Source organism: Passer montanus, unplaced genomic scaffold (genome assembly GCF_014805655.1).
Source record: "Passer montanus isolate IOZ18808 unplaced genomic scaffold, ASM1480565v1 scaffold1, whole genome shotgun sequence".
NCBI classification, from domain to species: domain Eukaryota; kingdom Metazoa; phylum Chordata; class Aves; order Passeriformes; family Passeridae; genus Passer; species Passer montanus.
Genome location: NW_024356504.1, coordinates 4,308,441 through 4,319,740, shown reverse-complemented (window position 1 = coordinate 4,319,740; position 11,300 = coordinate 4,308,441). Strand labels below are relative to the sequence as shown.

The window sequence follows — 11,300 nt, the reverse complement described above, 5'->3', positions numbered from 1 at the left end:
GAGAAGGAAAGCCTCAGCCTGCCTCCAGCCTGGCACAAACACAGGAGTCTTGGAAGCATGGGCATGAACAACCCCTGGAGCTGCAACAGCAGCAGCAGCAGATGTGACATGAGCAGAATCCCAGCTGGAGCTGCAGTGGAGGAGGAAGCATGGGGCCTGTTACCAAACTGCAAAAGCATTATCCATCAGCTGCACACCCTGGGGGGCGGTGGAGGCCTGGCCATGGATGATTCTTGGAGGTGTGGGATAAGGCTTGGAGCTTCACACTGTACAGCAGCCCTCTTGAGTTGATTTGGCTGGCTTTCCTTCCTTGAGCCATTGCAGAAAAGAGCGCTCTCTCAAGACATGCATTAACAATCAGCAGGGCAGCTGACAGCCATGATTCATTCTTTAACTACCCCAAACCCAGTATTTTTGGATGTGTAACTCATGGTTTATACACTTTGTGAGTAGAGGGCACCAAGAATGAGGCTGCACGACACCTCTTTGCTCCTCGTGGGTTTAGGGCAGAATGCCAGACTTGTGGAGAACTGCAGGCAGCCTGACTCCATGGGTGTTCTGGGACCCCATGGGTGTTCAGTGACAGCTCATGAGCAGTCACCTCTCTCCTCCCACGAGCATCATGGTGAGCTGTCTCTGGCAGGATATTCTGTGGTTCATGAGCCTTTTTGTGAGAGTAAGACTATTGCAGCTACAAATTGCCCTTGGCTCTCTAACTGCTTGTAGAAAAGTAGTTGAAGTTGTGAATTTCAGACCACATTTTAAAATGGGAGAAAAATGCTTTGCATATGAGGGTTTTTTCACCAGTATCATGAACACTGTGCCTGACTCATCCTTCACATGGGAGAACTAAGCAAGCTAAGAAGAAATGACCCTCAGGGCAGGGATTTCTATCTTATTTTTCTTTAAGGGAAGAAATTTCCAAGGACTGCCCCCAAAAACTACCACTTTGTTGCCTGACCCCACCAGGTGTTTGCAATCTGCAATTCTACAAGTCAGACGTGTGTAGCTGGATGCCTTTGTAGCAGCAAGCAAAGCCAGGGAAGAACTGTTCTGTAGGAGCAGACAGGTCCTGCAGCGCTGGGTGTTCTCTGGCCGCCTTCCGAGGTGTCCTAAGGAGGGCGCCGGGAGGGCGCCGGGCTCCTGCGGCAGCGCCCTGGGCTGCACACACCCTGGGCAGCGGAGCTTTGAGTGACCACAGCTGCAGCAGCGCATTGCAAAGGGACAAACGAGCTCCCTGCAGAAAGCTGGCACCCTTCTGGTTTGGTTTGGTTTTTTTGTGGGAGAAAGGTTACTTCTACGTTCAGGTGGAGGAATTGAGCGGAGAAGCCTTGCACACTCCTCGAAGGGCGGGCATTCCCATCACAGTCCTAGAGTGACTTCCCCGGGACATGAGGACGTCGCTGTTGAAGGCAGGCTCTGACCGGACAGGCCTGACTGACGGCCTCAGTGCAGCGCTCAGCCGCGAGGCTGTCCGTCCTCTTTCTGCTGACCCTCCATTATGTGCTTTTTGGCAAGGCTGTGAGTTCACCCTGTAGAGCAGCAGCTGCTCAGAGAGCACCCACACGTTTTCCTCCGGCGATCGGCAGAGCCGCTCAGCCCCAGCAGCACGAGGGGCTGCCCGCACACGGCTCGGAGCGCCCAGGGTACAGCGGGCGGGGGTGGCCGCAGCCCTGCCAGCGAGTGGGTCACGGCAAAGCGGCGCAGAAGGCAGCCGGGGCTCTCCCGGGCGCGCTCGTTCATCGTCTCCCGGCCCAGCGCTGCCGGGGCCCGGCGGCCGCGCGCCCCTCCCTCCCCCGCTCCCGCCGGAAACGCCCCCCGCGCGCTGCCAGCGGGCGGGGGTGACGGACGGACGGACGGACGGACGGACGGACGGACGGACGGTACGAGTGGGTCGGTCGGGGAGAGGATGTGAAGATGGCGGAGCTGCAGATGCTGCTGGAGGAGGAGATCCCGGGGGGGCGCCGGGCCCTGTTCGACAGCTACACGAACCTGGAGCGGGTGGCCGAGTACTGCGAGACCAACTACATCCAGGTGCGCGCGGGCCGGGCCGGGCGGGGCCGGGCGCGCCCTCACGGCCGTGCCCGCGGGGCCGCAGCGGGCAGCGCCGGCTGCTGCAGCCTGCGCTGGGGGGGCAGCGCCGCTTCGCCTCCAGCGTGAGCTGCCCCGGCGTGACGAGGCGCTTAAATATGGAATTGATTCCTAGATTGAATTCCTCCCACTTTGTGAGTGAATGTTTATGCCAGATCGTACCTCTGTCCCCCCTTTTCGTTCCCTCCGCAATTCCGATCTGCTTTGCTGCCGGCGCCGAGGTGATGTGATAAACCGAGGGCACGGCTGACTCCTGCAAATGCAGTGTCGGTGCCTGTTAATTTCGAGCAGAACGACATCGGCTTTAGTAGGGTTCTGTCTGTCTGTATTTCCCTTCTCTAGCAGGACTGTGGAATTCCATCGGAAGGGCAGCTACCAAGTGGTAGGTGCAGGATGGAAGCGTGGTGTAGTAGAGCTGGTACAGAATTAGGGAGAAGAGATGAAGTGCAAGTGCTACCGCATAGTGTGGTGTTTGCGGTGATGGCTCTAAAGCCAGGCTGGTGCTAGGACTCTGCGTTTTTCATTTCTGTTTCTAGTGGAAAGAAAGACAAAATATTCTCGATTTAGTTTGATAGTAATAATAGGGCCAAATTAAAACTTTGTCCCCAAACACAAGAAGACACCTTAAGACATGTCTTGAGTGTGCAGGAGAGAAAGGTAGGGGGGATGATGTGGATTTGTGGTGTCAGTATTGAGAGAATTCCAAAGTATCCCAGAATTGTTTTTGAATTCAGTCCCCGAAGGGCAGAGTGCTTGTGTGCTTCTAGAGGGCAGCTAGCGATGAGATCTGTGCTGATACTGTTCTGTCAGTGAAAATGGGAGAGACTATTTAACCAGAGGCAGAGAATACTTAGAATGTCCCTGTCAAAAAGCTCTCACTGTTTCTTTTGAATTCCTGAATGACCAGATGTCCTTTAGAGAGAAGACTTTGCATATTTTAGGTCATTTACAAAACAGGTCAATTACAGTAAAATTATATAGATGTATTTTATTATGTAATAACACTTCTGATGTTGAGTTAGCGTGACTTGGGGTTTTAAAGAAACATGTTGAAATCTTTACTTACACTTATGACCTGACATATGTGTGTTTAAATTTCTGCTTTGTTGAGAAGTGATTTTTCTGGAATATGGGAGAGGAGTACTGGAGGGCAGAACCAGATAGAAAGAACTGCATGTAGCTGGATTTTTTTCCTTTGACTTTTTTTTTTTATTCTTTGTATAAATCAAAGTTTGAAAATGTCTATGGAACAGATCCACTTCTAATGTCTTAATGAAAACTGCAGAAGAGAACTCCGTGCAGTTTTGTGTGAACATAGAATGAAAAAAATACGGTTATTGCCCCAGACAGCACACAGTCCATAAGGACAGAGTAGGATCACAGGAGATGGATGCAGGCAGATGGTGAATGAAAGAAAAGAATGAGGCACTCTTGGTCAGCCTGATGGCTTCTGACCACCACACAGCAATATCCTGACTGTTGGCAATTTATCCAGGCATCATGGCAGCACAGAGCTTTAAGGGGGAGGTGAGAATTGAAGAACGAAGTTGTGCTGTGAGCATTGACTGTGAGGTGCAGTATGGCTCACAGCATCAACATGCTTAAATTTTTGAGGAAGTGGGGAATGGAGACATCAGTCAGACAAAAGTCTCTGGCTTTTGGAATGCTCTGAGACATCACAGGGTGGGTTTGTTGTGGAGAAGAGGTTCAGTGTGAGGGGATTCTGGATTTAGTGATGCGAGGGTCCTAGTAACAAATCTGTCAGCGAGCTCGCCCCACCTGCACAGTGCCAGAGCTACGTAAACTGCACCAGATCTCTGCAAAAAGCTGATTTTTTCTTCTCTGCAGGAGGGGAATAGATTAATGGGAATAACTGTTGGTTGATTTGATATTTGTGGTTTTGCTTCTAATAATATTTATTATTCCAAAGTTGTTATGTCTGAAAGAAGTCCAAATTATGTTCAAAATAGTAGCCTTGAATTTCTGGGGGAAATGCTCTGAAATGCGTGGAAGAGCAATCATGCAGAAAGTCGTGTAATGAAGATGAACTAATTCTACTGTAATCCTGTAGTATTTCATTGCTGACAGAAGATTTGTTGTGGATAATCTTGAGATCTAGGGGAGGCTCAGAACGTGACTGAGACCTGAAGTTTATCTGCAGGATGGTGGGTGCTGTGGTGGTGGGGACATTGATGGCCCTTCACTGGCCTGTGTTCTCTATTTCAGTAGCCAAAACCACTGCCTTTCTGTGCCAGCTGCTGCTTTGAAGTTTTATTGTCCAGTACAAAAACTGTTGCAAAAGCCAATGAGGCACAGGCCAGTGTAACAGAATTTGAAGTTCAGCGCTAAAGCCAGTGGGTTTTTTTTCTCTTCCCCCCCACCCAGCAACATAATTGCACCTTCAAAATAATTAAAATGTAATCTCATACATGAGGAAATTGCTGGTTCAGAGTAGTCGAGCTGTGGCGATTGGAACTCATTTGACTTCTGCTTAAGAAATGAAAAATCTCTTCTTAAAAATTTAGTCAGTGTTTATCCAAATTATGATTGATATGTAGCTCAATGACTTTAGCACAGGGAATGTTACATAAAATGTTATCCTTCCCTTGAGTCTGTGATATGGTAGTGTATCAGAGAACATCAGCTTTAAACGTTGTGGGAAATTAGAGGAAATACAGCAAATATGTAGTAAATGGACCTGCAGCAGTGAAAGAAAAGACTGCTGTTTGGGAGAAAAAAGTTTGTTCATGTCAAAAACATCTTCTTCTTCTAATAACTTGGAGAAATCATACCGGTTTTTTATGTCATGCTGCTTCTTAAAGAGAAGGGGAAGAAAAGCTTTTTTGTTTCGGAAGGTGTTTGTGTGGTAGCTGACACAATGTCAATCACAGGCTAAATTTTCTATGGTCTGTTCAATGCTTTGTGTACTAGTGCTGTGTCCTCTGTTACAAGTCTAAACATGCAACAGAGTAATTCTATACAATTTGATTTTTTTATGTACTTGGTATTTGCAGTCCACATTAATTTATCTGATCTTTCATAAAAAACAGTTAATAGTTATATTGGGCAGTGTGCTGTCTTTACAAAGTTTTCATATTCCTGCTTAATTTTCTTCAGGAATATCATAAATAAAATTTCTACTTATGGTAATATAAGTAACAAGACCATACAGTTATGTGACTTGCACATCTTGTTATTGAAATACTGACATAAATTCCAACACTGGCTTGCCCTGATAAGTTTCTTTGAGCTTGTCCTGTGTAAGTCTATTCTGAAATAATCTTTTGTTTGTTTCTCATTATCAATGCTCTTTTTAAAAATCAGCTTTTTGTTTTGTGCAGCATGGAGCTTTCTAGAGTAACTAAATGTTTGTGTCTGTAAGTCTTTGTTAAAAGAGTCAGAAAAAATTACCAGGTGGAGATATTTCAACCTGTAAGTGTCTGGTGTGCAGAGATTTGAGGTGGGGGGAGGTCCCTCCACCACAGCATGCAGAACTGAGTGAAAAGCCAAGCCTTTGTCCTCTGGCCAGCCTTCAGAAGGAACTTCTGATTTCTCTGATCCGGCTGTGTTGGCTGGATTTTTCTAAAAAGCTCTATATTTTTAGTTATTCAATATTATTATGCTTTACTTGTCAGCTCTAGAGATTTAAAAGGATGAGGGAGCTTCTGCTTTTCCTCCCTTCATAGTCTTCATGTTGCCATCACTGTTTGCATTTTATATACAGAACCATCTTTTGGTGTTTGTGAGAGGTAGGGTAGAAAGAAGATTTTTATTCTTGTTCTTAGTAATCAATCCATCCTGCTGATTACTAGAAATAACCTGCTTTCATTCCTGCAGCTAGATTTCTTTAACTAGACATAAAGGTGAAAACTACTTGTTTCTTGGTAATTTTACTATAGTCCATAGATCCGTGGGTTACATAGTTGCTTTACACACATCTGTTACTTTTACTTAAATCTCATAAGCAAACCCAAGTGGCTGTAGATTTGGAAGCATCTTCAGTAGGCTGAACAAGAGAATAAGGCATCTATTAGCATATTAGTTTTAAATCACAGGAATGGTGATCTTTACAAACAGCAACTTAATGGTTACAGCTTTAGTAATGGCAAATTTCCATGGAGTTGTTTGTAATGAGTGGTACCAGTGTATAGCTTGTGTAATTACACAGGGAATTGCAGGCATTGTGGTTTATAAACAAGTTCAAGAATGATCTCTCTTCAATTTACTGAAGATGTGTATCACCTTAACAGAGGTGACTGAATTAGATTTGTAAAATCTATTTAGTTTTTAGAAGTGTGAATATCAGAGGAAAGTTGTTTTTGCTTTTTCTGTTCCCTGAGCTTGTTTATTCTATAATCCAACTTCAGTGAAGGGGCGATTAGTCTTAGCACTGATGGAGCACTTGTTCTGCAGGCAGGAAAGTGCATATTGATTAGCTCCAGTGAATATTAGTCCGGAAGTTCAGGAAGATGATAACAAGTTGAAACTCTGAAAAACCTATGAAACAGAAGTAGTGAATACATGGGCAATGTCCTATACTGTTTCACTCCTAAGTTCAGTGAATATTACATGGATGTATTTTGTCCATCAGCTGATGGTAGAACTTAATGAAAACCATGTGATTTAAAATTTGAATATGCAGTGGTGGATTAAGCTTGAAAGTCAGCCAGGTGCCCACCAAGCTGTTCTCTTACTCTCAGTCCTCAGCTGAGCAACAGGAGAAAGTAAGGCAAAAAACCCCAAAAAAACAGCTCGTTGAGTTAAGGACAAGGAGGTCACTGACAAATTACTGTCGTGGGCAAACCTCTCAGCTTGGGGAGTATTAATTTAATTTACTGCCAATTAAAAATAGAGTAGGACAGTGAGAAACAGAATCAAAACTAAACCCACCTTCCCCCAGCCCTCCCTTTCAAGGTTCAACTTCACTCCTTCATTTCTAACTCTTGTACTTCCTCCTGCTCCAGTGGTGCAGGGGAGCAGGGAATGGGAGATGCTCTAGTACATTCATATCACTTTGTCTCTGCTGCTCTTTCTTCCTCACAGTTTTCCTCTTGCTCCAACATGGCCTCCCTCCAGTGGGGTACAGTCCTTCACAAAGTGCTGCAAAACACTTAGGAGCACAAATACCAGATCCTTCCCATGGACTGCAGTTCTTCAAGAATTGCTCCAGCATGGGTTCTTCCCGAAAGCATCCAGTCCTGCCAGAACAGACTGCTCCTGGGGGTGCCTCACAGGCCACTGTTCTGCCCAAAGCCTGCTCCTGCATGGACTTCTCTCCATAGGCTGCAGCTCCTGCCAGAAGCTTGTTCTGTGGGCTCTGCACAGAGCTTCTTTCAGAGCACATCCACCTGCCCTGCCATGGCATTCTCCATGGGCTGCAGGGCAATCTCCACTTCAGTGCCTGGGAACACCCCCTCCCCTTCCTCCTCTGACCTTGCTATCTGCAGGGCTGTGTCTTTCACATGTTTCTCACTCCTCTCTCAGCTGCTTCACTGTGGTCTTTACCCTTTGGCAGATGCATTGGCACAGAGGTGCCCCCAGCATGGCTGACTGGCTTTTGCCAGGGGCGGGGCTCTTCTGGAGCTGGCTTAGACCTGGCTCTGTCTGATGGGGGTGCAGCTCCTGATCTCCTCTCACAGAGGCTGCTCCTGCGGCCACCTGGCTGCCACTAAAGTGGCTTATTAGGTTTGGGAACTTCAGTGAGGATAATCTGGAACATGTTTTCTTTAAGTGAATCAGTGAAGCTGGCAAAGTTGTTGACGAATTTATCACTCAACCAATTTACTTTCCTTTTTCATCACCTGTGCAGTGTTTTGCCAGGAAAGCTAATTTAATGCATTTGTTAGTGCCACAAGTTCAACCTGAGGTTCAGGAAGTCCTGGATTGATCCTTTGTTGAGTGGATATGAAAACAGCATGAGCCATTTTATTAGTGGTGATTGGAGTGCTGGTGATAATACTGTATGTGTAGGTATGAAAATAAAATTTGTAAATATGCAAGTTGCTAATATAAATGTTGGTTACAAGTGGCGTTCTAGTTGTTCCCTTCTATAGTTTATTTTCAGACTGTGGTTATTGAATTATATTGATCAAGAATTTTAATTCAGAGTAGAAAGCTTCTGCATCCTACAGTTAATCAGCTCTCTGAAATTTATTGCCCATTGCTTGTGTTTTACTTGAGTTTACAGTTATTAATCTTTGTGGCTTAGTGCTGAGGCAGAAAGTGGTGCCTATGTGAGGCAAGAGCGTCTCCAGTCAGTGCTTTAAGCAAGTAAAATCTTACTCTGTAGTGTTCAGCAGAATATTTTCTTGATTAAAAACATTGATTTAAATACCATGTTTGCAGCAGATTTATTCAGTAGTATCTATATCTAGAGGCTGATGGCCGTTTTTATTTCTTAAAATTTTGTTTCAAATGCTGTTTTCATACTTAATTGCACACCTGAAATTGACCTCTTGTTTAGTAATCTAAGTTTTTTAAATTTTGTTGGATATCCCTCCCAGGAACTTCAGTCATTGGGCTGCTTTATGAAGCAAAACTCCATGTCAATAGATGAAACCTCATCACAGCACACTGAATTTAGGAGCATTTCCTCTTCTCAGGACTCTCACTAGTTAGGTTGGCAATTCTTTTTTGAAGTGAATGAGCTAATATTTTTTTGCAAGTGAGTTGTATCTATTTCAGTGAGAAATCTTAATTTTCTGTTTCTCAGGTGCAACGACTAAGTTCCTCTGTCAAATTTAAATTTATATGTTCTGAAGTGTGGACTTTATATGTGCTATTCCATTTTCCTGTAGCTTATTTCCCAGTAGATGTCATTGTAATATCTATTCTTAATGGTATTTCAGTTTGAATAATAACAAGCACTTGCCTTACTATTGTTGGTGTAGTGTTAACACGATGAAGTTGTTTTATGCTCAGTGAAGTGTAGGGTAGGGTAAGGAACAAATACTACTTGGTCTGGGGTTTTAGTAGACTGTCTGTGTTGGTTATAACACACAGCCAAAGCTAGCTTTGTGCCAACTCATACATTTACTATTTTTTTTCTTAAAAACTCTTCTAAGTAAATGCAAGTTTTTTAATTAGGGTATTCCATAACTTTGTTGTGAATTTCCTACTGACAAAAGCAGTGCCATCGCTTTGCTCAGGGATGGAGGGAGTGTGAAGTGAAGGAGGAGGAGGAAATGACTGAGGCAGTGAGCTGTTAGATGGACAATTTAAGGTGAGAGGTTCATCAAGATACCAGCTATCAAGCATGGTTATTTTGAACTTTTGTGCTGCAGCAGTGCTGCTTTTTGGGCCTGAAGGTCTGTAGTGCAAATGTGAGGCATTGTTCCTGTGGCTGCCGTGAAAACTGTGAGCAGTTGGGGCTGCCGCTTGTTAAACATGAGAGGGGTGGTGCACATAACCTGGGGGTGCTGGGGGGCAATCGGTGCTTGTCTTTCTGCAGAGTCTGTCTCAGACAGCAAAGTCTCTTCTTGACACTGCTGCTTTTGCCAGACAGGAATATACAAACTTAGCTGAAATGGTGTTTCTGAGTCTGATCTCTGTTCAGACAGAAAGTTTTAGTGTGTCTAACAGACAAAATGTACACTTTTATTGTGTCTAACAAACAAAATGTACAAAGCCATTTATTACTGAGTAGTGTCATATGAATTCAAAGCACACTGATTTGTCTTGATTCACTTTAATAATAATAAACATTAAATAGTATGTGTTCACTCAACTGCACACTTCATAGAGTGCAGATTCTCAATTATGTTTAAGTGTGTCCTTTTATGCTGTAAGTCTGAGCAATGCTGGCCATTGCAGCATTTGTAATTCACTCTAATTTTTTAAAGTAGATGGCGACTTTGTAAGTTGGCTTGAGAAGTGGAGCCTGTTCACAGCTTTCTATGTAAGGCAGAGTGCTTGCTGCTGGTTGTGGAAGTTTGTTGTCTACCTGCTTTTAATTGGGTAAAAACCACAGGTCTGCTGCAGCTTGTGGGAAATGTAAAAATGTTAATGATCCCAAATTAAATGGCTATTTTGAATCAGCTAACGTTCATTTATCTGTATGGAGGGTCTGTGGAGGGACAACCCAAAATATTTAGCCAAAAGGAGATGAGAAATAGTAAAAACAAAAGTCAACCTCATATCCCCCACACTGCTAACACCAAAAGAAAAGGCTGAGGTAGATGACAGTCTTCAGAGACACTGAAAAATGCCAGTATGTGCAGATGCTCAAAAAAGGGGTGGTTATTTTTGACAGAAAAGTAATTAATTATAGGATTATTCAGATAATATTTTGAAAAGTATGAACTATGTACACTGGCTTCCCATTTTTCTTGGGTAAAGTACAGGGATACTAAATTTAGTTTGAGAGGTAAAGCTACTTAATCTATGGAATTACTGCTATGAGCTAAGGTTTAGGATTTAATGGTATTCTAGAAAGGCTAGACGTTTTAAATAAATAATGAGAATATAAGCAGTTCTGTCTTTTCCTTTCATATTCTTTTGCCTTGCATTTATTCCATGATGGAGTTTTATATCTCTTATATGAAGTATTTTGCACTGTCCACTGTAATTCATTTCACTGGATTATTTGGGATATTGCTTCTATTTAATACTGTAATTTCTGTATCCTGAATACAGTATATCCTGGATCCTTTGAAATGCTTTTTGCACAAATTGGTGTTGGATTTGCCTTCCAAGGAGAGGGAATTAATGTGTTGAGTTACTCATGTCAATTTAATAAGATCTAGATAAATTTCATTTGTGGGAAAGAGAGCTAAAGGTTTTTATGTGATGGAGTATATATGTGTGTGCTAAAATGGTGGTAGTAAAATTAATGGGCTTTTTCCACCATGATGAATAACTGGTGAACTGAGAGTGAAAGGAGTTGTAGAGAAGAATGAAACTGTGACAGTACATTTATTTGTTATTTATGATAAATCAGTTGGCAGTGTTTTCTGATTAACTCAGTTTTCTCACTTTATTCCCCTGTCATTGATCTCAGAGATTTAGGCCTATTGGTGTTTGTGTCCTTAGAGATGTGATGCCCATGAAGTGACTGTCTCAGAAGGGGCAGGATGATTGAGCATGCAGAATCTCTGGATCAAAGAGTAGTGTGTAATCAGCCTAAATTAGTGAGCAAGTTGGTTTTGAAGCATTTCTGTCACATTCTAAGTGCACACTCATAAGAGCAGTCCATTCCTGAAAGAAAGAGG

The 11,300-nt window shown here is 43.6% G+C and overlaps 1 protein-coding gene across 18 annotated transcripts in view; it reads left to right on the top strand.

Annotated features, from left to right (window-relative positions):
- The first annotated feature begins 1,836 nt into the window (after positions 1 to 1,836).
- The window catches only part of ABI2 (abl interactor 2), a 61,198-nt gene continuing 51,734 nt past the window's right edge, over positions 1,837 to 11,300 (top strand). For all 18 annotated transcript variants that reach the window (XM_039718484.1, XM_039718398.1, XM_039718663.1 and 15 more), the window contains exon 1: positions 1,837 to 2,034. In XM_039718484.1, the coding sequence (XP_039574418.1) occupies positions 1,918 to 2,034 (117 nt within the window). In that variant the 5' untranslated portion in view covers positions 1,837 to 1,917. The remainder of the gene's footprint in view (positions 2,035 to 11,300) is intronic.